The sequence below is a fragment of the Lepidochelys kempii genome, chromosome 3, assembly GCF_965140265.1.
Source record: "Lepidochelys kempii isolate rLepKem1 chromosome 3, rLepKem1.hap2, whole genome shotgun sequence".
NCBI classification, from domain to species: Eukaryota; Metazoa; Chordata; order Testudines; family Cheloniidae; genus Lepidochelys; species Lepidochelys kempii.
This window is the reverse complement of record NC_133258.1, coordinates 11,794,017-11,821,139: the sequence shown is the minus strand read 5'-3', so window position 1 is coordinate 11,821,139 and position 27,123 is coordinate 11,794,017. Positions and strand designations below refer to the sequence as shown.

The 27,123-nt window shown below is 47.0% G+C and overlaps 1 protein-coding gene across 27 annotated transcripts in view; it reads right to left on the bottom strand.

Annotated features, from left to right (window-relative positions):
• The window catches only part of PKHD1 (PKHD1 ciliary IPT domain containing fibrocystin/polyductin), a 467,199-nt gene that overhangs the window by 301,802 nt on the left and 138,274 nt on the right, over positions 1-27,123 (bottom strand). For all 27 annotated transcript variants that reach the window (XR_012157892.1, XR_012157891.1, XR_012157890.1 and 24 more), the window contains 2 exons: positions 25,462-25,618; positions 3,348-3,560 (listed from right to left, as the gene is read on the bottom strand). Coding sequence is in view for 20 of the 27 variants with exons in the window: in XM_073335719.1 (XP_073191820.1) it covers positions 3,348-3,560; positions 25,462-25,618 (370 nt within the window). In the remaining 7 variants the exon portion in view is untranslated. The remainder of the gene's footprint in view (positions 1-3,347; positions 3,561-25,461; positions 25,619-27,123) is intronic.

The window sequence follows — 27,123 nt, the reverse complement described above, 5'->3', positions numbered from 1 at the left end:
GCTGGAAGTCAAAGCCAGATGAACTCAGATTAGAAATTAGGCACACATTTTTAAGAGTGAGGGTGATTAACTGCTGGATTCTCCATCTTTTGACATCTTCTAATTATGCTTTAATCTAACACAAGTTTTTGGACTCCATACAGGGGTAACTGGGTGAAATTATCTCTGGACTGTGTTATACAGGAGGTCAGACTATATGATCTAATGGTCCCTTCTGGCCTCAAACTCTGTGAATCTATGAATAAGGAGATTTTGTGCGTGTCACCCTAGGATACAATGTGAGTGTGATAGGATGTTATAATGACAAAGTCCCTCTGTACGAAATGGTGTAGAAATACATTGTTCTTTTATAAGGCTTGTCAAATGCCAATCTTAAAGCACTTTACAAGCATTAAATAATTCAATCTCACAATACCCAGACAAAGTGGTCAAGAACATCTCACCCAACTTTGGATCTCACCCGAAAGTTGGCACCTCCAGGTGTAGCAGAGCACCCTGTTCACCCCAATGCAAATTCTACAGGAACGGTGTAACTTCCTGAATCAACAGCACTAGTTCCTGTTACACTCCAGCATTCATGTGTGGTCTCCCATTCAAACACTAACCCCACCTAGCCCTGCTTAGCTCATACGAACTGACAGGATCACAGTGTAAGCAGGGGAATAGTCCCGCTATTGTGGGGAACTTTCCTGGCTTCTGCACTACCCCTGAGAAGTGGGCTAACGAAAGGATCTGAGTCCTCGCTCCCACTTCCTTTACCCAGTGGCCTCCCTGCCCTTGAGGACGCCCCTTCCACTCTCCTGTCTGGCAGATCCCTTGTAACCCCAACAAGGCTGGACCCAGGATTCCTGGGGGGCTCGACCCCCAACCCTGCTGTGGTCACCTAGGAGAGGGGCTAGGGTGTCCCCACTCCAGGGTGCGCTCTCTGCACTGGGCACTTCTCTGACCCACTGACCATTACATACAAGTTAAAGCAAATGCAAGTTATTTAATCAACAATTAGTTTTAAAAAGAATAAGGAAAAATGGGAAAGGTTAAAGGAAACACATCACCCCGCTCTGTGGCAGGGAACACCACAAACAGTGTCTCTGGAATGTCAGGGCAGTTCACAGTCTGTTCCTTATAAGTTCCCAGGCCCCCTGCTCAGGCCCTGGCTGTGCTGTAGGGATGCTGTGGGTTGGATACTTGCTCTGGTGGCCACACGCTCTCAGGCTCTAAGTGGTAGGACCCTTCTTCCCAGTGTCACCCCCGCCCTGTCGGGGTTACGATCCAAGCCTGGCCTGCAGAGCCTCTTGGCTGAGGCATCTCCCTGTGCTGGGCCTGCTGCCCAGGGTCCCCCTCGGTGCCCCCAGCTGCTCACCGCACCCAGCTCCGGACTGCTCCAGCCCCAGCTCCACCACTCGGTCTCTGCACTGCTGCTGCTGCTTTGCCTCCAGCTCCCTGGGCTGCTTCTTTGGCCTCTCTGGCTCTGGTTGCTGCAGCTCTGCTCCCAGGGCAAGTCTGCTCTCTCTGGGCTGTGCCTCTGGCTTTGGGGCTGCAGCTCTGCTCCCAGGACAGGGTCTGCTCTCTCTGGGCTGCTTTTCTGGTCCCTCTGGATCTGGCACAGCTCTGCTCCCCAGCTTAGCTTGGGCCCCTGCTTTCTCCTTAGCTCAGCCCCCCTCTGTCTGACCCAGGCAAATCCAGCTCACACAGAGGACGGGACCTCCCAGGCCTCCTGACACCCTGATTAGCCCGCCCTGTCATTCAGGCTGACCTGGAGCATTAGCGCCTCCCCATTGTTCCTGGGGACTATCAGTCTCAGGGTCCTGGTTTCCCATAGACCCTTCCCGCTTTTAGTACTGGGAGCTAGCAACGAAAACACCCCCACTGAATGTTAGTAAGGGGGCAACAGTCCCCTTACAACAGCACAGCAGCAGAGCTTGCTCCCAGCCCAGGCAGACAGCATGGCCAGAGGCTGCCTGGGAGAGTGCATTAGTGGCTCCACATACCAGGGGGACTGGAACAGAGCCGCCCCCGCCAGGTAACGTGGGATGGGGAGGGGGCGGGAGAGCGCGGGGCCCCCAGGCTGGGTGCGGGGTGGGGACGAGTCATGTGAGGGGGTCACATGTGGAGAGGGATGGGGAGGAGTCATGTGAGGGGGTCATGTGCGGGACGGGGACAAATCACGGGGGGGGTCACATGCCCCCCTTCAGCTGGTGCCCCCTTTGTGTCCCTCCCTCTAGTCACTCATGGCTCAAATTGTACCCCTTGGTGGCTTGCATTGCCTTTGACTGAAAGCCGTGCATGTCAGTAAAGCTCAGATGAGAACAGTCCTGCCCATGGGACAGGGGATTGTAAATTCAAGCCCTGCTGGAGGATACAAGTGCATACCCAATGCTAATGTTGGCATGCTATGATGCGGGGAGAAATGAAGCACCATAATATGTGCTAGGTTACACACACACACACACACACACACACACACCTTTGCTAAAACAAATATTGCATTTGAAAATTGTCTGTTAGTTAAGACTTTGACTTGGGGAGCAACGGGAGCAGAGCTGAGCCATTTGTGCTGCTGACGCCGGAGGCTCTCTGTTGGCACAGGACATAATGGCTCAGTTCAGACGTGGGCATGGAGGGGAGCGTGCTGCCCGGTGCACTTTAGTGCCCCTTTGAAAAGTAGCAGCATGTCTGTTCCAGCTGGTATGAACTGATGACCATGGCATGCTCGGCATGGGCCTGGTCAGAATTCTCAGCTGACATTCTGTACTCCTTTGAAGCTGGGTGAAGCGAGAGCCCTGTCCCCAACCTGAGCATTCTCCTGAGTGCTAGGTAGAGACCCTGTCCTGCTGTTCTACAAGGTAGAAGAGGAAAAAGACCCCCTGTACCATCATACCCACAGAGCAGACCCATGCTGTGCACAGCAAGAGTGACATCCCAGAGCTCAAATGTCCAGTTTCCAAGTACTCAGAACTCATGACTGGGGACAGATCTGCAGAAGTGCTCAGCTGTCATTTAGGCACCCAACTAAGGGCCAGATTTTCATGAGTGCTCGCACCCTGCCACAGCTCCCGCTTATGGACAGATTTGCAAAAGGGGTCAGCATCTAACATGCTATGCTCTTCGGAAATAGGGCCACTTGGAGCAGAGAGTAGAGATCTAGGGCCAAACTCATGGCCAAACTCCCACCCAAGTGGGAGCTCAGTTTTTTGGAACATCTGACCCTGACGGTAGGTTCAGAACTCTGTCTGAAAATTCCATCCCAAATGACTCATGTTGTCTCAGTCATTGTCTTAACTAGAAATATGATCAACACTTTTTTTTAAGGTTAGAGAGAGAGCCACACTGTACCCTCTCCAACTCACCATGCATGGAAATGGTCCCGTTCCTCACAGCCAGGAATTTGGCCCCATATGGAAAGAAGGTTGCAGAATGAAAGCTTCCGTAGAGATGGATGTGGGCTTTGTCCCGGAGAGGTTTATCTGGGGATCCCACCTGAAATTTGCCACCATCAGATACCAGAATATAATGAGCATGGATTTCTATGGGTCCAGGGCCAGCCAACAAGAGCTTGCCACCTAAAAACAACAGAAGAGCAAAACACAACTGGTCACTCACATACAAACTTGCTAGTTCATGTCCAAAGGTGCTGCATATAACAGATACAAGAGATGAAGGAATAAATGGTCTTGTGGGTCAGCCACTGGATTAAGAGTCAGGCAGTCTCAATTCAATTCCCAGCTATTCCACAGACTCCCCGTGTGATGCTGGGCAAGAAATACAGGCTGGGGTTTTCAAGCGAGCCAAAAGAAGTTGCACCCCCAGCTCTCACAGAATTTGAATGGGGGGTTGGGTTCCCTTTGACAAAAACACTCTTAACTTCTCCATGCCTTTGCTCCACAACTGTAAAACAGGGATAATGATTCCTCTGTATGTATTGTCCCTCTAGATTATAGACCATTGCCTCAAACATAAGCTGTCTTCACTTTCAAGGCCCTTTAAGTCAATCCCCACCCTACCTATCACCTCTCCTTTGCTATTGAACTGTCGACACTCATCTATGCCCATGGTGCCAGCCTCTCTTGCCCACCTGTTACATTTTCTAACAAGCATGTTGGTGTTTTCTCTTATGCTTCACCTTGGAGAAGATTCCAGTAAACATCCACAAAGCTACCTCATTATCCACCTTCAAATCCTTCCTTAAAACTCTCCTTTGCCATGGTGCCTACATAACATTTGACAATGGTCAGGCTGCTTGTGTGCAGAGACCACAGGCTACTAAGCTGACCAGTATTGTCTTATTGTTTCCTTGAGCTCCCCTACCTGCCTGTATCCAACTGTTGTCTCTTATCTTTTATTTAGGGGCAGGGACTGGGGTTTTTTGTCCCATATTTGTGCAATGCCTAACACAATGGGGTCCTGGTTCAGGACTGGGACTCTTTGGTACAATGGCAATACAAATAATTATCATAATTAAAAGAGGGGCTTTGGAACATAGGAATTTCCAGACTGGATTAGACTAGTGGGCCACAGAATCATAGAACTGTAGGATTGGAAGGAACCTGACTAGGTCATGTAGTCCAGTCCCTTGCACTCAAGGCAGGACTAAGTAACAACTAGACCATCCCTGGCAGGTATTTGTGTAACCTACTCTTAAAAACCTCCAGTGAAGGAAAATCCACAACCTTCCTCGGCAACATTTTTTCCAGTGTTTAACAAGCCTGACAGGAAGTTTTTCCTAATGTCCAACCTAAACCTCCCTTGCTGCAATTTAAGCCCTTTGCTTCTTGTCCTAGCCTCAGTGGTACAGAGCACAATTTCTCGTCCTCCTCTTTATAACAATCTTTTCTGTACTTGAAAACGGTTATAATGTCCCCGGTCAGTCTTCTCTTCTCCAAATTAAACTAAACCCGTTTTTTTCAATCTTTCCTCAGAAGTCATGATTGCTAGACCTTTTACCATTTTTGTAGTGCTCCTATGGACTGTCTCTAATTTGTATACATCTTACCTGAAAGGTGGCACCCAGAACTGGACACAATGCTCCAGTTGCGGCCTAATCAGCGTGGAGTAGAGTGGAAGAATTATTTCTTGTGTCTTACTTACAACTCCTGCTGATTCATCCCAGTATTTCCCTATGTTTGCAATAGCAAACAACTGAGGTCTCTCATACCACTGTAGTATCTGTAGATATGGGGGTTTTAACAGCTACCACTGTGCCTGGGACCAGCTGGCTTTCCTTCTTCACAAGCTGCTCCCAACAGTTTTCATGCTAAGAGTTACAAAGGGCAAGGCTTCATGTTATTGTAGTTTAAAATAGCACGTCCTGTCCTTTCAGGGAAGAGAGAGAGAGAGTGTGTCTGTTTTTAATATGAAAAACAAAACAAAAACATGCACTGAACTGCCTGACACTTTCCTGGGGAGGTGGGAGGGTTGAATGTTATAGTCTACTTAAAATTAAAAAGAAAAGATAAACCAATTAAATTCATTACTGGAATATTAGATAGGGCTTTGACCTCGAGAAGCTTCTGTTCAGAAAAGGGAGCTCAGTGATCTACAGCCAATATTTTAACCAGGGCTACCTACTGTTGACCAAACTAAGCCAAAGCCCCATGGTGCTTTGCAGCCAGGCCAAAGACAAACTGGAAAAACACTACTTGCATATTTAGTTACATACGCTGGTTAATGCTGCGGGGGCAGTTACCAGATAAGGAAAAAACTTGTGTCAAGGTTTGTGAAGCTGACTTTTGCAAGCAGACTGGGAAACCAGGTCTCACAAACAGAACTATTAGCCAGGCATATAAATTGCTTTTGTGTTAACTACCAGAAAACAGATGCATTCAGCTCTGACAAGCAAAATGTATCAATCAAAGCCTGGGAGGAGTTGTAGCTATAAGTGTGATTAAAAAGGAGACATTTATGTTACCAGAATAAGACAGTAGCTAATAGAGAATAAGTACAGTACATGCTATTTAGAATGCTTTATTTTCATGCTGAATTGTATAACCCTAAAAGTGTTCTATAGTTAGACGCTGTAACCTTTGCATGACTCCACTGTGTATAATATAAGAGTATCACCAGTCTTGAGAAATATACTTAACCAACTAACCTCTAGGTATTCATGCTCTGCCTGGCTACTACGGATCGTCTGTCTTGCAAATGTGTATGGAGCCAGATAACCAAAGTCTCTAAGGTTTTGTGTCACTGTTAGCAGGGTGCGGGGGACTGGACTAGATGACCTCTGGAGGGCCCTTCCAGTTCTATGATTCTATGAATATCATATACTATAACATATATATTACATGTTTTTGTAGAACTATGAATTTTATTAATGTTAAGTTTTTTTCCCAGATGCTTTTTACTTATGTTAAGCTGTTTAACCAAAGGGAGACATGAAATGTTGTACTTCAGTGTTAGGTGCAGTCATTCCAGAGGGACAGGACAAGACAAACAAGTTTGTGGATGCTTAACTAACATGCCCTCTATACCCAACTATTGTGTAACCCTTCTGCCCGTCAGAGTTGGCAGCAACAGGGCCGGGTTCAATATCTAGGGGTTCCATTCCAATAACACAATGCAAACCGGCTCGAGCCCCCACCCAGTGACCTGGGACAAATATATACCACCCCCGCTGGGCGCCTCCAAGAGGCAATACTTCCCCTCTCGCAAGCACATAGTCTGAGTGTAGCAAAAGTCTTTTAATAACAGAGAGAAACAATGTGGCATTATGTTGGGGAAACACCACCAACCAGATTCATAACACAACCCATGAGCAAAAACAACCCCACCCCAGGCAAATTGGGGCATGCCCTTTTCCCTTTGGTTCTTGAGTCCAGCAACCCCAAAAGTCCAATGCCCCAAAAGTCTCTGTCCCTGGTCAGGGCAGCCCCAGAGTTCGAAAGTTTATCGGCGGAGCTTTACCTCCCAACCTGGGTGGAAATGGGACGGGGGTAAGAGGCACCTTACGTGATCTGAAGCTGACCACCCCATAGCTCCATAGCGGCGCTCCGCTCCGCCAGCCGCCCCACAAAACTCCTTCGCGCAGCTGCGCTCCGCTCCGCCAGCCGCCCCACGAACTCCTTCGCTCAGCTGCGCTCCGCTCCGCCAGCCGCCCCACGAACTCCTTCGCTCAGCTGCGCTCCGCTCCGCCAGCCGCCCCACGAACTCCTTCGCTCAGCTGCGCTCCGCTCTGCCAGCCGCCCCACGAACTCCTTCACTCAGCTCCACGGCCCACAAGCAGCTCCTGCCATCCACACACTGCTCTGCGTCGAACTGCTTCACCAGCCGTCCCGCAAACTGCTCCACAATATATCTTCAGGCTCCCCCACTACTTAACACAACGCTCAGGGATTTCAGCGCTTAGGTGAATTCAGCTTATAGTAGGGGAGCCCCAGTGCTGGTGCACTGTTAGCCCAAAGTGAGCTCAGCAGCCTATAACTAGACTTCTAATGAAATCAAAATTAGCTCTGATATTCCACAGTGGAGAGAGGAGGAAGTGCAATCAGCATGTAAGGCCCTCACCAAGGGGCCCATGCCACCAAGTATTAATACTTGTCCCCAGCCTCTCTCCATTCACACAGTTTTGGAACCCATGACCCTTGCCTAGCGAGTGCTACTTAGATGATGGTGAATCCCTCCATCGTAACAAAAGGCCACGTACAGTTCCAAGCACAGTTCCCATAATCAGGGTAATAACAATTTATTCTTCCTGCCCCAATAACAGAGACACTGGGGATCCCACAGCAGCCGAAGTGACCATTTGGGCAGCTATGGTCTCATTCTAGGCGTGGTGGGTGTGCCTATGCAAATGAGATCGGCCCCTGAAGTTCTTTTCCACAACTTGCCACACCTCACCACCAGATGTCAGGGTGGAGCTCATCCTGACACTGCTTACATCCTCCCCCCAGCCGAGACTTTGTCGTCCCGACAAATCACACTCCCTTTATACCAACTCATTGGTTTCCTCCAAAGGGCCTCAGGAAGCCCACTTTAGATTCCACAAGCCTGTGTGCTAAATGTATTGGCTCCTCACTAGTCACCCCAGGTGCATCATAAGTTAACCGTTTCACTGGTCTTATCACCCTGTCTCGTCTATTGAGAATCTCTGTTGCCGAAGTAAGGGGAACATCCTCTTGAGTGATGGATGGAGAGGCTTCCCTGGAGGGTCCCTCGGCTACTGGCGTAGGCCCCTGCACTCCTAGTGCTAACGCTGGAGGGTCCAAGGTGCCCAGGACATCCTCTACCTGTCTGTCCCCATTGTCCAATAACCTGTGTGTGTCATTACAGGGGGGTCTCAGCAGCAGCACCGGGGTATCAGAAAGGGGCCTAAATAGTTCCGCCATTGGGTTTAGGGCGGAAGAGGGAAAACTCTCGTTTGGTTCAGCTGATCGAGACTGAAATCTTGTCTCCATCCCAGGATACACCAGGGTTGTGTCTTCCTCCTCAGACTCACTCTCAGATGTGCAGAATAGGGGTAAGTTAGCTGCAGGGGGCCCACTGTCTGTGTTGGATGGCGGCTTTGGTCTAGCACCTCTGTTCTGCCTGGAGGCCCTGCCGTGGCCCATCTCACAAGGGGTGCTTACCAATTCCCCCACAGGGAGCAAAAGGTTTCTATGCACCGTCTTTATTTGCCCTGGACAGTCTTCAGGTTTGATCTTGTAGACTGGCAGATCTCCCAGCTTTTCCATCACCAGGTAAGGTATTGCCTTCCATCTGTCAGCTATCTTGTGTTTGCCAGCAATACCCAAATTTCACAGCAGGACTCTGTCCCCCGGCTGGAGCTCCTGCGAACGCACTCTAGCATCATATCGATGTTTGTTGCGGTCTGCGTTCTTCCGAGCCGCAGCGGTAGCTAAGCGATAAGCATCCCGCAGCTTTTCTCTTAGTCGGGATACATATTGCTGATGAGTTTCATAGCTATCTCCATCCTCTGATACACCAAAGCACAAGTCTATGGGTAATCTTGGTTCTCGCCCAAACATCAAGAGATATGGGGTGACTCCCGTAGCATCGTTCTTTGTGGCATTGTAGGCATGCACCAGAAATGCGACATGCTGGCTCCAGGTTGCCTTCTGCTCTGGTCGCAAAGTTCCCAACATATCTAATAGGGTTCGATTGAACCTCTCTGGCTGAGGATCACCTTGGGGGTGATAAGGCGTTGTCCTAGACTTTTTAATTCCTGCTATCTTCAGCACCTCCTTCAGAAGGTGACTCTCAAAATCCCGCCCCTGATCAGAGTGTATCCGAGCCGGGAATCCATAGACTGAGAAATATTTGTCCCACAATACTCGAGCAACGGTGGTGGCCCTCTGATCACGTGTGGGATATGCTTGTGCATACCGTGTAAAATGGTCAGTCACTACTAGAATGTTTCCAACATTCCTCTTGTCTACCTCTACAGACAAGAAATCAATGCATACCAACTCCAAAGGTTTGTTGCTGGTGATGTTCTTGAGATATGCAGCCCTCGTGGGCAGAGTTTTCCTTTGAACACATCGAGCGCAAGTCTCACATTTCCTGCGAACATCTTCAGCCATTCGGGACCAATAGAACCTACTACGAATAAGTTCCAGGGTCCTCTCCATCCCTAAATGCCCAAAGTCATCATGCAGGGCCCTCATGGCCAGGGCTCTGTACTTTTTTGGCAGTACTAGTTGTGCTCGTTGTTTTTGTAAAGGGTCAGTGGTCATTCGGTGTAGCACTCCCTGAATCAGTTTTAGTTTGGTCCATTCTCTCAATAGTAGTTTACCCTCCGGGTTAGGTGGGACAACCGCAGTTGGGCTTCGCCCCTCCCTTTTGGCAAGTAGTGTATCACGAATGTCAATATCTTGCCGCTGGGCTTCTTGCCAGTCAGCCGCATTGAGCATGGGCAAAGGAGATTGGTCTAATGCAATATAGTTCACCGAAGCAGAAGGCATGCATTCAGGGGGCAGGCCCAAAGCTTCTGCAACACATCCCTGAAAGTCTTCACGGGCCTCTGGCTCTCGGCGACTCACACTGCAAATAGCTCTCACTCCATCTGTGGGTATCACAGCAACTTCTGGAGCCTGCGGACGCCTGGACAATGCATCTGCATCTACATTGCTTCTCCCTGATCGGTACTGAATGCTGAACTCATAGCTAGCCAAGGCGGCCACCCATCTCTGCCCTGTAGCATCCAGCTTAGCACTTGTTAACACATAAGTCAGTGGATTGTTGTCTGTCCACACCTGGAACTGAGCACCATACAAGTAGTCTCGAAATTTCTCAGTGATGGCCCATTTCAAGGCCAAAAACTCCAGCTTGTGGGTGGGATAGCGAGTTTCACTATCAGACAATCCTCAGCTGGCAAAGGCTACAGGTTTACATTTGCCTTCCACTTCCTGGTACAGGACTGCTCCCAGACCCTCCAAACTGGCATCAGTATGCAGGATAAATGGTTTGCTTGGGTCAGCAAAAACTAGGACTGGAGCATGAGTTAGGCAAGTAATGATTTCTTGAAAAGCCCTTTCACATCTCTCATCCCACCGTGGCCCAAATGGTGCAAAGGGGCCATTGTGTCTCTGCACAGGAGGCTTTGGGGACCTCCCCTTATTCTTGGACTTAGATTTGTTCTTGCTGGACTGATGTCCCCTGGTAAGATCATTCAGAGGCTTTACAATCGTAGCATAGTTTTTCACAAATCTGCGGTAGTAGCCACTAAATCCAAGGAAGGTCTTGAGTTCTCTGTAGTTACTTGGACGTGGCCATGTAGTGAGTGCTTCTATTTTATCAGGATCAGTACTCACACCTTCTTGGGACACAATGTGACCCACATACTTCACTGAGGTTCTGCAGAACTGGCATTTGTCAATTGAAAGCTTCAGACCATAATCCTCCAACCTATCAAGCACTTTAAGAAGTCTTTCTTCATGCTCCTCTAAGGTTCTTCCAAACACAATCAGGTCATCCAAATAAACTAACACTTGCAGTAAATTCATGTCTCCCACAACTTTCTCCATGAGACGTTGAAAGGTGGCAGGTGCTCCAGAAATCCCTTGGGGCATGCGTTCGAACTGATAATACCCTAATGGGCAGATGAAGGCTGTCTTCTCCTTATCTTCTTCTCCCAGAGGGATCTGGTAGTATCCACTTCGAAGATCCAACACAGAGAACCACTGGCTTCCCAGCAAACAGTCTAAGGCGTCTTGCACTCGAGGCATAGTGTACTGGTCGACCACCGTACGGCTGTTTAGGGTGCGGTAGTCAATACACATCCGGATTTTCCCATTCTTTTTGCGGACTACCACAATGGGTGAGGCGTATGGGCTGCGGGACTCTGTAATGATGCCATTCGCAGCCAGCTCCTGAAGATGATGTCGCACATCTTCCATCTCAGAGAGAGCAATCTTCCTAGATCTCTCCCTGAAAGGTCGAGAGTCATGTAGTCTGATATTGTGCTCTACTCCTTTTGCACATCCCACTCATGCAGTGAGAACACCTTGGATCTTTCACAAAGTTTCTTCCTCAGGCGATCTTTCCAGTCCTCGGACACTGGTGAATCTCCAAAGTCAAACTTTGCTGGGTCTATTACCGGAACTGGAGTTTCATACTGGGGTTTTACAATCGACTCAGGTTCAAAGAGGTCTGCTATCTTTTGTCCTTGCTTCACAAAAATATCACGACTCGTTTCATTAGCAATCAGTATAGTCACCCTTTCCTGGGCTTCAGCAGGTAGGGTTATGACTCCACTGGGGACCAGCACTCCTTCAGGGAGCTCTCCTCCCATCGGCTGCTCTATCATTGCTAACGTCCCTTTACTGCCTTTCAGACAGGTACTCATGACAAGCACTTCTTGCTCCGTCCTTGCAGGCACTACTAAGGGGGTTGTGCCCGCGTACTTCAGTGCCCCAAGCGGTAGCTCAGATGTGTCCCTTTTAGCGCTCTCAATTTTCCTATAGGCTTCAGCACAAAGCGTATGGATCATCAGGGTATTCAGGTACTGGTCCCCAGCCCGCCTTCTGCAGTAATCCGCGAGTACCTTGAAGAGACTGGAGTTGGTCCCTATCAGCACAGACACATCAGAAGTCCCTTTAGGGTCAGGGCATATTAAGGCAGCTGTGTCTACCTCTTCTCTCACCCCAGCAACCTCCTCTGGGAATTCCAGGTGCACTATGACATACCCTTGATAGGGGTATTCATCCATGCTGAGGCCACATAGGCCAAGGCCAGTCAGTGGCTGTATAGGCAGGTGCCTAAGCATCTGTTGGTAGAATGACTGAAATATAATAGTCACTTGAGATCCAGTGTCAAGCACTGCTTTACACTCCACCCCTTCGATCCTCACCATGACCTCTGCTCGAGGCCCTATCAGTCCTGCAGGGATCCCAGCTGGACAGTCTTTTCTGGGGGAATCTTCAAATCCTGCAGACCTGGGGGTTCCCCGTCCCCAGACCCTCTGGCAGCTACCGGATCTCTCCCAACTGATCCTCAGCTTTCCATACACTAAGGAGGGGTTTTCTTCATTACGGCACTTGGCAGCACTGTGTCCATCCTGACCACATCGGTAGCAGAAGAATTGACCTTTCCCCCTTCGCCTGGGGGGGATGGTGGCTCTAAGTGCGGGCTTCTCAATCGCCACAGTTTGAGGCTTCTTATTCCTGGAAGTCTTAACTCGGTCAACGGTACTTTGCAGCTCAGCTATCCGTTCCGTCAGGACCTGCATTTGTTGGGCAAGTTCCTCTCTGGTGCTCACCATCAGTACACTGGCCATTTGCAGTGGTGTTGTGCTGGCTGGCTCCCATGTTTGGGCTTCCCAAAACTCACTGGCAGCCTGCCTTTCTTCCTCCTCTCGGACCTCTTTTATCAGCTGGGAGGAACTTGGGGGATGTTCCCGTCGTTCTCTTAGCCGGAGATGAAGTAGAATCGGGTTCTGATACTGAGTTCCTCTTACAATTTGAGCCAGTCTGGTCTGATCCATCTGCTCAGCAGTCACTGCTCCCCTCATGACAGCTCTCTGAAGCAGTCTCTCCAGTCTCTGTATGTAGGCTGAAGCCTTCTCGCCCTTTTGTTGTCGGGAATTAAGGAACTTACAGTAGCTGTCTTCAGGGCCCTCTACGCTCCCAAAGTTGTGTTCAAGGGCCTCTAGGCAGTCCTTCACACTGACCCCAGGGTCAATGAGCTTCAGGGTGCGAATCACATCTAATGCTGGGCCGCCAAGGCTCTCTATAAGGCATCTTCGCTTTTCTGCATCTGGTACGGCCCACTCTTGCAGCATTTCAGTGGTATGCTCTAACCAGGGTTCAAACTCCTCCTCCCCAGCAAATAATCTTAACTTACGACAAGAGTCTGACTCAGCATGAGGCAGCACAACCTTTTCCAATATTTGCCCCAGAGCTTTTGTCCAATCATCAGCCGAGGCTGCAGCCTCCGAGCTGGAAGCTGCTGAGCCAGGGCCCAACAAACCTGACATATTAGCCATTATACAAACAGTAATTTCCTCAAAATATAAGCACAAACAAAAAAAATATATAAATTGTTTCCCAATGTAGTGGATCACTCAACAGGTGCTTGTGAGGGGTACTGACCCAGGCGATCCCGGACGAGCCCCCAAAAATGTAACCCTTCTGCCCGTCAGAGTTGGCAGCAACAGGGCCGGGTTCAATATCTAGGGGTTCCATTCCAATAACACAATGCAAACCGGCTCGAGCCCCCACCCAGTGACCTGGGACAAATATATACCACCCCCGCTGGGCGCCTCCAAGAGGCAATACTTCCCCTCTCGCAAGCACATAGTCTGAGTGTAGCAAAAGTCTTTTAATAACAGAGAGAAACAATGTGGCATTATGTTGGGGAAACACCACCAACCGGATTCATAACACAACCCATGAGCAAAAACAACCCCACCCCAGGCAAATTGGGGCATGCCCTTTTCCCTTTGGTTCTTGAGTCCAGCAACCCCAAAAGTCCAATGCCCCAAAAGTCTCTGTCCCTGGTCAGGGCAGCCCCAGAGTTCGAAAGTTTATTGGCGGAGCTTTACCTCCCAACCTGGGTGGAAATGGGACGGGGGTAAGAGGCACCTTACGTGATCTGAAGCTGACCGCCCCATAGCTCCATAGCGGCGCTCCGCTCCGCCAGCCGCCCCACAAAACTCCTTCGCGCAGCTGCACTCCGCTCCACCAGCCGCCCCACGAACTCCTTCGCTCAGCTGCGCTCCGCTCCGCCAGCCGCCCCACGAACTCCTTCGCTCAGCTGCGCTCCGCTCTGCCAGCCGCCCCACGAACTCCTTCACTCAGCTCCACGGCCCACAAGCAGCTCCTGCCATCCACACACTGCTCCGCGTCGAACTGCTTCACCAGCCATCCCGCAAACTGCTCCACAATATATCTTCAGGCTCCCCCACTACTTAACACAACGCTCAGGGATTTCAGCGCTTAGGTGAATTCAGCTTATAGTAGGGGAGCCCCAATGCTGGTGCACTGTTAGCCCAAAGTGAGCTCAGCAGCCTATAACTAGACTTCTAATGAAATCAAAATTAGCTCTGATATTCCACAGTGGAGAGAGGAGGAAGTGCAATCAGCATGTAAGGCCCTCACCAAGGGGCCCATGCCACCAAGTATTAATACTTGTCCCCAGCCTCTCTCCATTCACACAGTTTTGGAACCCATGACCCTTGCCTAGCGAGTGCTACTTAGATGATGGTGAATCCCTCCATCGTAACAAAAGGCCACGTACAGTTCCAAGCACAGTTCCCATAATCAGGGTAATAACAATTTATTCTTCCTGCCCCAATAACAGAGACACTGGGGATCCCACAGCAGCCAAAGTGACCATTTGGGCAGCTATGGTCTCATTCTAGGCGTGGTGGGTGTGCCTATGCAAATGAGATCGGCCCCTGAAGTTCTTTTCCACAACTTGCCACACCTCACCACCAGATGTCAGGGTGGAGCTCATCCTGACACTGCTTACATCTGCAAGTGCAGGATGTCACTGAAATTTTGCAAAAAGAAAAGGAGGACTTGTGGCACCTTAGAGACTAACCAATTTATTTGAGCATAAGCTTTCATGAGCTACAGCTCACTTCATCAGATGCATTCAGTGGAAAATTTCTGGATTGCTATGGTCAAATAAGATAAAAAACTTGTTTTCAATTTCTGTCCTGTTTATTGTAGGGTCTGTGTAAGCATATCACAAAGTGTTCAAAAGCTTGTCAAAGAAGACAGATAAAACTAACTTTAAAGTAATGCAAAGAAATAGTGAGACCTTCATCTATTGTATATCGTATATAGAGAAGTAGAATGAAGCTCAGATTTTGAGACAGTTGACCTGCTGCGTTGCTGTCTCCCAGATGGGTTGGCAATGTATTGGCCTTCCTATCTGTATTATGCTGTATTAATCTTTGACTAATCATCGTTAATTAGTAAAGTTGATTAAGCCTAGCTACTTGACACCTCGCTATTGAATTAAATTGAACCCACAACACTACCAACAACATGTTTTTCCTCTCAGACTGTGATAAATCCTGTGTACTCAGGGCAGGTGTGCTTCTGCAGTGGGCTGAACAGACTGGTGAGGCTAGCCCTTTGTTCTCTCATCTCTAGCCCCTGAAGCCAATGGGACTACTCATATGAGTACCAGCTCACTAGTGCGAGAAAGGGGGTTTGCAATCTGGCCTTTTCACGAAAATGGCTTTCCCATAATCTGATGGGAGCAAGTACAATTCCAATGGCTGGAAGTTAAAGATATACAAAGGCAACACTGGGCTAGGTGCCATTTGAATATACAAGAAGACATAGTCATTGCCTCAAAAACCTAAGACGACAAAGACAGACAATGAATGGGTGACCTGAAGCAGCTAAAAGGTGATGTGTTCCAAAGGGCGTTGATAGGCATGTCACCACTTTTGAATGTGTATATTCTATGAACAATCCCCAGCGAACTTTCTAACAAATCACAGTTGGTTTCTTCTAAAAATGTGCGTGTGTGCACACGCGCGCATGCTGTTACAGGGTCGGCTGCATCCCAAGCGCCATCCTCGTCACTTGGAGTCGCTCTGTGACTCCCTGCCTCAGTTTCTCCTCTTCAGAAACCTTAATAAACTCTGCACAATCCTTTTGTCTAATAACACTCCCTTCTCTCACAGTCTATCTTGTTTATATAACATTCAAAACAAAATTCAGTCCTGGAGCTTCTCTTCCCCCTCTTCTCCCCTGAAGTCTGCTCTCGCAGCTCTTGCCTGCCTTGGCAGGCCACTCTCATCCCTACAGAGCAGAACTGAACCCTAACACCTGATATTTTCAAAACTGCGGAGCCCCCACACCTATCACTGAAGCCAACAGAAGCCAAGTCCTTCTGAAAATCAGTCCAAGAGCAGAGACAACGAATCCCTGGGAGTTAAGAAACAACAGCTTAATAACAGTTAAAAGCAAAGATTGGCAAATATTCAGGCTCAGTCATTTGAGTCATTTAATTATAACCTATATACAAACTTACTAGCACTTATGCCCTTACGTTGTTTGTTATGGCTGCACAAGAGAGCCTGGAATGTCCTACAAGGGACCTTGGGGTAATTTTATAAAAATCAATCAACTATTGTTATGGTAGCCTCCCCACCAATTCAAATAAATACAATTAAACCCATAATCTCTTCTGTGCTGTGATATGGAGACCAAACACATCTCTTTCAAATGGGAGAGAAAAGAAACATTCTGAGGCTATTTGATGTTTGGTGAGAACATCAAAACCATCACTTGTCTCGATTAAACCAGCAATTGGCCTTCACCTCCAGGCCTGGAAAGAATTTTTTTCCCATCCTCTTTTAAAAAAAAGAAACCCAAAACTAAATCTGAGGCACTGCCCCCTTTCCCAGAAGGAAAAGAAATCCAACCAACAGCTAGAAAAACTGATAGAACAGTAAAGAAAACAAACCAGAAAATAAGATAGGGTCCACTTAGGTACTCTTTCACTTGAACCACCGACTGCACCAGAAGAATGATGAAGGGACTGGTGCGGGATAGACAGATATTTCTGCTCTGAAGTCTTATGTGAAACAAAGGAAAACAAGAGCAAATGGAGAGGAGGTGGAAATGCAATATGATACCTCTTCATTTCATAGAGTGTCTTGGGCTGGAACAAAAGAATACCAAACTGGCTCAGTCTCAAGGTCCACCTAATCCAGTACCCTGTCTCCAATAGATGCTTCTGAGGAAGGTGCAAGAACCTCAAGAGTTGGAAGTGATAAGATAACCTACCCACAAGGAAAGCTTTGACTGATCCCTGTTAGTTAGAGAATGAGTTATGCCTTGTAGTATGAGGCTTTTTATCCCTTCCAAAATGTTAGTCTGTTTTTAATCCTCATGATTATGGAGATTCTCATTGTCCATACACAGGGTGTTGAGTTCAACCCCATCTTTCTCATTAATATTTAGTTTGTGGTAGCATTCCAAATGTTTTAGGGATTTCCCAAACACAGAGGAAAGCACTCATTGAGGACCCTGTTTTGCTTTGATGTTATAAGCAATCAGCCTCAATATTATACCTTTAAGAGAAATATTGTATTCTTTAAATGAAATGTCTCATTAAAATAAGTACCATAGTTAAAATAAGTTTGGACATAAATGCCTGTAAATTTGGATGTAGGTTATAATTAGATTGTGCAGGGAAAAGGATGAAAGTGACTTTCACCAGATCCAATCCAGCTTCCCTACACAAGCTGAGTGAAGTGCTAAATGTAAACAAAAGATGTAAAGTAATTTTTAAGAGAATTGTTTTATAATCAATAATTTCAGTGTCACACAGGAAAGGGGTGTGTGTGTGTGTATACACACACACACAGATACACATATATACAGACACACACAATTATATCAACTGCATCCTCTTAACTATTGTATAAATGAAAAATCCAGTAGAATGCCCTTTGCCTAATGGAAAAGCATCTGCTGCTATTTGAAAGGTCACCTCCTCAGTGGACATGTCCGCTCTCTTCTGCACAAGGGTTGTATCCTACCATCGGTATACGAGGAAGGAGTTTTGTATCATAGGCTTTGGCCCTATATGACCAATGTTCCCGGACCCCTGGACTTGTTATTCTCAGCTCTCTTCACCATTGTGTTTTATGATGATCCCACTAGAACCCCCTTGAGATGTGCTGAACCTCACAAATTATGTTCCTGGCATGCATCCCCAAATGGCAAACAGCAGGAGGAAATGGCTAGAGCTAGAACATCTTTCTTCAAACAACTGATCGTGCATAACAAGACTGCAGCGTGCTGGCAATCCATTTGATATGCTTGTTCTCAGCCTCCAAGGGGGTGCCTGCTGGGAGCAAACTAGAATGAAAAGAAAGATCCTGCTATGTAGATCCTCCTGCGCTCTTTTCATAGACTTCATTTATCGGCCTTAATTAAGGACAAGATACTAATTTTATGAACCCTGTTGCGTGCACCCTTTGGACATGCTCACATGAAACACGGATGAGCAACACAAGTTCACTGCATCCTGGGCTCCTACAGAGCAAGACACAAAGGAGTGAAGCGCTCATTACATTGACTCTGCCCCCAAAGCTGTCTGAACCAAAAGAGGCCAAAACTCACTGTACATGCCACAGAGGGCATTCTCCCCACACACATTTAGGTCCCAATCCAGCAAAGCACTTGAATATATGCTTAGCTTCAAGTGCATAGGCAGTACCACTTAAGTCAATGGTACTACTCATGTGTTTTAACATTAAGTGTGTGCTCAAGAGCTATGCTAGATTGGGGCCTTAATCCAGCCTTGAGCTAGGGAGAGGCAGCTGCTTGAATGGTCTCCGTTAGAAATCATCTCCCAGGATCGATGCCCATGTTTTCTGGCTGGGTGCATTCATGCCCATCTGTTCAGATGCCATGTGCTCCTTGCAAGCTGGGTGGCCTCTTTCCTTGAAGTACAGGTGCCAAGCAATGGTGATTTAGATCACCAGCCTGCATAACGCTGCAAGCACCATCTCGTCTAGAGGAAGTCCCCCTACTCTGCCAGCACTGAGATGGCATCACAGACACTTGATCACATCTACAGTATGAGCCAAAGAAAGGGACAGCCAAACAGGGAGGAAGAGAGGTTACAATGGAGTGTATGGATATTACTGGTTGCACCAGAACAAGGTATGTTACAGTAGATGCCTTGGAAATCTGGATGAAAGTCACTCAGCTGTATACGTCACAATCTGTATTACCCAAGGATACACAATGCAGCTACTCAGGGAAGGCCAGTCAGACCAGGAGACAAAATAGGTGAAGGTGATAGTCTGAGGGGCTTCCAAATCCCAACACCTGAGCTCCAGAGGAAAGACATGTTAGGCTCCTGTGGTAGGATAATGCTTTGGGGAAAGCCTCACAAAGGCTCCCAGGTAAAAAAAAAAAAAAAAATCACAAGAAGGGAACTGATGTGAAAGGGGTGTTTGATCTGCAGAACTGAACCTGCGCTCATTTCATAGAATCATAGACTCCGAGGCCAGAAGGGACCATTGTGATCTCACCTCCTGTACAACTCTGGCCATAGAACTTCCCCCCAAATAATTCCTTTTGAACTACAGCATCTCTTTAAAAGAAATCCAATCTTGATTTTACAAAGGTCGCAATCCAGAAAAGCAGTTATGCACATGATTAGTCCCCCTGAAGTCAATGTGACTACTCTCACTTAAAAGTTAAACCTGGACACAAGTGCTTTGCTGAACCAGAGCCTTCATCCAGCTCTAATCTAGAAACAGGCAGCTGCTTGGACATTTCAACCTGCTGGAGACCAGCTCAGGCAAAACAGTTTGCTTTTAGCAAGGGAGGATGGTCTTGTAGCAGTGCCCTGGACTGACTCTGAGCAGTCAGTGTTCAATTCCTGGCTCAGTCACAGACTGCTTGTGTCATTGTGGGCCGAGTCACTGAAGTTCTCTGTGCCTCAATTACTAATATTCTGTTTGTATCCGTTTCTGCCTGCTACATTTGTCTCATCTATTTAAATCGTAAGCTTGCAAGGGCAGGGAAGGTCTCTTACTAAGAATCATAGAATATCAGGGTTGGAAGGGACCTCAGGAGATCATCTGGTCCAATCCCCTGCTCAAAGCAGGACCAATCCCCAGTTTTTGCCCCAGATCACTAAATGGCCCCCTCAAGGATTGACCTCACAACCCTGGGTTTAGCAGGGCAATACTCAAACCACTGAGCTATCCCTCCCCCCTAAGCATTTTGCATAGTGCATAGCACAATGGGGCTCTGATCTCAGGTCCTAGTGTAGGCCATACCTTAATGCATCGTCTTTTGTCTACAGATTAGCAAGGTTTAACGCTTGAGAGGAAGAATGGTCCAGCAGTCAGAGCTCTAGTTTGGTATTCAACAGACCTGGCTTGTCCCACCACAGACTTCTTCTGTAGCCTTGAGGAAGTGAGAGTCTCTCTGGGCCTCAGTTCCCCATCTGTGAAAAGGGGCTAGTAGCACTGCCCAACCTCACAGGGGCTTTGTGAGGACAAATGCATTAAGGATTATAAAATCCTGTGGGAATGGGGGCAATAGAAGGACCTAGGATAGATCTAGGAGGACTCAAGAGAGCTTTTGCTCAGATAATTAGCAGCAGCAGCATCTTCTTGCAGAGAGTGGACTTCTCCATGACAGTGAGTGGAGGAAGGAGGGGACCATGCTGCCTAAGCTTCCAGTCTGATCTTTGCAGGAGCCATATACAGTTCCTTTTGTTAGGAGGACTGGGATTAGCTTCCACTGATCTGCTGGAGTTCAGCCTGGGAAGCCTTGGAGGAGTCTTGGCAGCTATCAAACATGCGGAAAATCAATTTAGTTAGCGAACGAGCGCTCTAGGAGTCTAATATACATGCTGCAATCCCAGACAAAACAGGGGTTAAAATAGATGCATGTGCCCTACACTTAGCCACAAATCAGGATTTACAATTAAGGGAAAGAAATAGAAAAGCTGTCCAATTGCTACAGTTGTAAAGGCCTCAAAAGTCCCCTGCAGGGAATTTCTTCTCCTACAAGTTGAATTCCATTGAAAAACACTGAGTTCTTGTTAAAAAAAAGAAAAAAGAAAAAATATGTTCCTCCTTTCTTCCAAGACAGGTGGAATTTTATGATCCATTGACTATAATTAATCCAGACTTGATGCACATCATTGTAACAACCTAGAGATCTCATCACAGAGCAATAAAGAGAGACAGGACTGCCTTTCCCCCCAGTCTCTTTAAAACTCAATTAAAATATACATTGGATGCAACTTCCCATTAGCTGGTACTATTTGTACATCCCATGTTCTTTCTTTAATTAAAAAACATGCTTATTGCAATACTGCTAGAATCACTTTTACGGTATTTTAATTGTAATGTCTCTGTCTGATTAAAAAAAGAAAATATGAACTAGAAACTGCCTGCAAATAGTATCATCATGCACAGCCCAAATGGACTGAGCATAACAAACAATGGCTCAGATAACCAAGCATCGCAGCCAGTCTGTAAACGAGGAAAATAATGGGTATGAAGGGGATCTGCAAAAGGTGACTGGATGACACAGAAGACTGGACAAAGATAAAAAACTTGCCACTTCTAGGGTACCAGTTCAAACTCAATCCATATCAGCAATGACTGCAGTGGCTGTTGGCTGATGTGCCCCTGTATGTGCCTCAACAGGATCCTATGACTGATGGTATTGAAGGCCAGAGGGAGGATCACTGCAAAGGACTCCTGTCCAAAGCCAAGAGAAGGTTATCCAGCTATGTGTGTAGGGCCACGTTGATGGGAAGAGGTGCAAAAGGGAGACAGAAGAGCTAAATTAATACAAATGAAAAGGCCTCCTGATATAACACCAGAACTGTGTTAACCTCATGCCTGGTAAACAAGTTAACACCAGTTAAACAAAATTGGTTTGTTGGAAATTAGACCTAATTGTTGGACAAAATAATAGCGGGATGGACTATTCCACCCAACACTTCCTTGGCAGTCCTCAGGAAAAGCCTTTTTGGGGAAGATTGTGTCTACCGTGGCCACGGACTGACTGAAAGAAGGGGAAGGAGCGAGCTTCACCATCATGGCTGCCACCCCTGCTGTCTCCTGAGACCCCGGGATCCAGTGGGACATCTTTGTGTCTTCTTCATCCTGAGAAAACCGGACAAGAGAGAAGAACCTAGATGCCAACAGCTAAATCCCAAATGCCACCTGGGATGTAAGACCATGTAATCCCTTCCCCCATGTGTGTTCTGTTTAATAACGCTCTGGCTTAGCCAGCCACCACTATATTTTGCAATACTGCTGTAAGCCTGTCACCCAAGAGAGGTATTTAAAAGCAATGCCCCAAATGGCCCAACGATGGCACAAGTTTGCCAGGTCTTATCAGCCACTCCGAGACTGTGTGCTGGGCTTGTGTTTCTCCAGCTGGGCTTGTGTTTCTCCAGCACTGAGTCTGCAAGTGAGAGTCAACACCTGAGAGAGAAGCTGCATTTTCTCTTTGCTGTTTTTCCCATGTCCCTCTTGGGTGTGTGTGTCTTGTTTTATTTTCTAAAAAACAGGATCAAACCTCAACAGCAACAACAACAGCTCCAGCCCATCTCAACTAACTTCTTCTCTTTATCCCCAAAAGTACAGTTATCACCATCTGCATTTCTTGCATGCAGCCACCGGTGGATTTTTTTGCAGCCACCAAAGCATGGGCAGAGACTGGGGGGCAAAGCAGCAGTCCCTCCCTGCAGCACGCATCTGTTGCTCCTGAATGGCTGGCATCAAGGGCAGTCAGATGCTCCGCCTTGGTGTTTGTGCTGGTGCTGCCAGCAAGGATCGGTGCCCTGCACCATGCAGCCTTCTTAGGGCCTCCAGGCAGTGCCTCTGGAGACACGTGCATGGCACCAGAGGCAGCTCTTGTCAGTGGAGATGGCTGCGGCGTTTGGTCACCAGGATATTTCCTGGGCAGCTCCCCCGCACCGGCAGTCTGGGACGCTGCAGACGGCTGGTGAGTGCCCAACCCACCTTCCTGGGACAGTCTTTCACTGAATGGCCATGGGAGACAGGGACAGAGATGGATCAGCGTTTCCCGCATCTGGGGCTGCACTCGCTATTCACAGTTGCTCTAGCTACTACAGCAGGTCAATGACTCTAGGCTGCTACAGGGCTTGGCAGCTCCCTGTCATGGTGAGGGGCTCCCACTCCATGACAAGCTCTGAGCACAAGAATAGGAGCAAAGTCCAGGTGAGCTAAAGGGGGATCTCTACTTCCTACCGCCCAGCCCCAGTGTGTAGAGGCCATGCCCTACCAGGGGGCTTCTATCTGTGTTCCCATGTGGTGCATGCAGCCTGCCAGTATCACGCCTTCTTATTAGCATCAAGAGCTCCATGGGTGATGCAGGGTGAGTCTGAGCACAGGGGAATCCTTCCTCACTGCCACTTACAGGAACGGGTTTGCTGCTTTTCAACAAGTACAGAAGTATTGTAAGGAAAATTGTCAGATCAGCCACCAGCAAGAGTTGGCCACCCCACTCTGAGGCCACTAAAACTGTTGTGAGAACCTCTGATCTAAAAGACTGTCATACAGGGGTTTTTCCTTATAAAATCTGTTTACAGCTAATGGGAAAGGGAAAAACGGACCTGATTAAAATGAAAGCCTCACATAACACTTTACATTTCAAATGCTTTAATTGTTTTCCCTTCTTTTCTGTATCATTAATAAAGAACTTAAAAGATTTTTAATGGTATGTTTGCCATGGTACTAAGCAGGCTGAGGTATCTGGTTATAAAACCCTGAACCCTGTTTAAAACTGTTTAATGTTGGATAGTTTCAGGGTCATGTTAACACCTTTGACTCTTTCAGCCCATTTATTCCATCTAAATTACTGTAATACAAGAGAACCAAGTGTGCTTGGTATCATAAATGCCCTTCTCAGAGTCACTGGGTCTAAAATAGTCTAATGTTGGTTTAATAACTGTACCGTACCTACCATATTGTGTGGGTCAGCTGAATGGGCTTGTTTGAGAATGAAAAGGAGCATGACGGAGAGGGAAAAAATTGCTTTTGAATATGAGTCCAAGCCACAAAGACCCTGTTGCCAAACTTCACTGAAAATAATGGAAAGACTCCCATCAAATTCACTGGGCTTATGGATCAAGCCCATGGTTCAGAGTTGTGTCTGACCTTCCTTTCTTATTCAGTTTCTTGCTCTGGATCTATTTCATAGGTTTGGGCTGAACCACAAAGTTTAGACCCAGATTTGGATCCAAACTTGCTAGGATTTTGGATCCTGCATTCTAGTTCAGACCACCTCATACTTGTGATACAGATATGCATTCCAGCAGGATAATCTCATTTGGGCTGAAAACGACTCATTCATTACCAAGAACCTATTTTCAGAGGCTTAGAACTTTCAGCAGGAGGTTGGTGGGGAGGAGGGGAGGATTTGGCTAAAACATTTTCATGCTTGATCTCGCCCCCAGCTTGATTAAAATATTTATTTTCTTTGTTCAGGTGGAAGAAAACGTGATAAAATTCCACCCCACTATTCTGGGAGATCGCTGATAAAGGGATAGAAGTGGGAAGGAAAGTTCTTTCCATTTTCAGATTTCTTTATCGTCTGTTAACTCAAAACTGAGTTAAAATACATTAAAATATCACATTCCTTGCATCTGTAGTACTCAATGAAGGTTTAGCCACAGATCCTCAAAGATATTTAGATGCCCAACTCCCATCGATTTCAATGGGAGTTGGGAGCCTAAATGCCTTTGAGGATTTGGGCCTTAATACCTATGACATTTGTTAAGAAATCTCTTTTACAAACCATTAAGTGTAAGCATTTAAAACACAACACAAAGTCCTTTCCTTACTTTTTAGGCCCCAATCCTGAAAACATTTACGCATGTGCTTAAACTTAAGCATGTGCAGAAGGGTGTGCAGGATTGGGGCCTTCATTTTGAGGATGGAAATGTTTCTACTGGTGAATGGCAGGTTATTTTTGTCCTTAATTGTGTATTGACTCCAACCGAGCTGCATCTATTTACACCAAATCTGAATTTGACTCGGGGTATGTAAGTACTACAGGCCTGATGCTTTCTCTCTTAATTGTGCTGTATTATTTACACAACACTAACGGAGTGCTAGGATCATGGATTATTTATTACATTCTGTAACTGTAGCCTATAATTCTGTAACAACATCATTAGTTCTGTAAAGGCTTTTCCAACACATTTGCATCAAAGATACCACACAAGACATAGGTGATTATTGTTACCAGTACCACTATTATCCCTGATGGCTGTGCAGAAGAGCTCTGCTTTCAGTAGTCCTACTCATATTGTCATTATGCCTCAAACGGCATAAACGATGCTTTCTGCATACAGAATAATTAAACAGATCCCTCCCCACATCCTCACTATGTTTACCAAACACTGATGCTCTGTCTTTGATGCTCCTGTCTGACCAGGTGCCTTGGCACAGTTTATTTGATTGGGGGGCGGGGAGAGGGAGGAGAGAATGAAATGCTACAGCCTGCAAGAAACAAACAGACAAAAACCTCCTCAGACCTTTGACGTGTAGAAAGTTGAGGATGCCAGTGGTGGTATCCAGCAGCAGCGTCTGGCCTCTTTCTACTGTGACATTAGCGCCATCTTGTGGCAAGTGCCCATCAAGCCAGCTGGAGTTCTTAGACCATCGGCCGCAGAATTGGAGGGGGAGGTGCCTCTGAAAAAGAAAATAAGGGTCTTAAAATTGACCTTAGATTTTTTTTTAAATTATGAAACTGGAAATAACTTTAAAACAAATTATAAGTGTGGTCATGCAGGTCCTTGTCCCAACCTCCTGTTGTCACCAAGCATGGAAATACTTGTCAGGGGAGAATGGACCCAAGTTTTACCTGGCATACCTTAAGTGAAGTTCATTTACTCCAGTCTTTTCTGCTAGGCTCATTGCGCTGTATATTCCCGCCCCTCTTCCCCCCTCCCCCCCCAATATCCAGCCCACTCCCCCTTTGTTATATAGAAGAGAGAGGAGGGAATCCAAGTTTCTTGGTGTGTGTTTTCTCCACTACAATATCTAGACTCAACTCACAGTCTACTTCAAAAGTGGATCTAGACTCACCACAAAGGTTAGGCCTGGATAGACCTTAGAGGAAATGCTAGATAGCATGTCTAGCAATAGACCTACCTCGAGAGGTACTGCAAGGATTAGTCAATACTTACAGCATATGCACCACAGTAATCCATGTGCTTGTTACCATCAGACTGGATTAGTGTAACACAGGATATATGTGGCTTCTCTAGAGGGTGAAAAGATTGATGTAGTAGACAGGGCATGACAAGGACTCAAGAAACCTGGGTTCATCCACAGACTCCCTGGTTGGCTTTGGGCAAATCACAGTCTACCCCATCTCAGTTCTCCATGTGTGAAATGGAGATGATACTTCCCTACCTCACAGGGTGTTGTGAAGATAAAACCCTTTATGACCGTGAGAGGCCCAGTTACCAGAGTGATGAGGGCCATGTACCCTGGCAGATTCAGCAACACCAGCGAGTGTGAAATGCACTTGCCTGCTTCCTTACTGACTATTCTTCTCTGGAGCACATTACACCTGCTTGCTATAGATTGCACCCATTTGTTTCTGAGTGAAATTCAAAACACTGATTCTGATCAATGAAGCCCTATGTGGCTTCAGTCCTGTCTACCTCAGAATCTCTCTCCCCATATGCTATCTTGATAAATCAGATGGTCTGGCATGGTCCTGACAACAGTTCCCAGATATCAGTAGTAGGAACTAGAGGCAGGACATTCTCCAGGGGACAGGGATGGGGTTTTGTTTATTTCAATGGCTCAACAAGGCCCAAATTTCCAGGGCACACCGGGTGTTCGCCCACGAAAGCTTAGGCTCCAATACGTCTGTTAGTCTATAAGGACTCTTTGCCACTTATTCACTAAAGGTTTTGCTAGACCCTTGAGTGATTCAAATGTAGTTTGTAGGGTAGAAGTAGTTTTTTTTTTCCCAATTGACTTGCCATCAGTTTTGTTTTTTGCTGACCAATGTTTTATACAGACTGTTCATGCACCACTTCGAGCCTGACAGGGGTGCATTTTGGAAAACAAACATTTAGGTAGATAAGAATTTGCTACACTAGACAGGACTAATAGTCCATCAAGTATGCTATCCGGTCTCCACAGCTTGGATTCTTATCAGAACCAAACCTTTTTTGGGC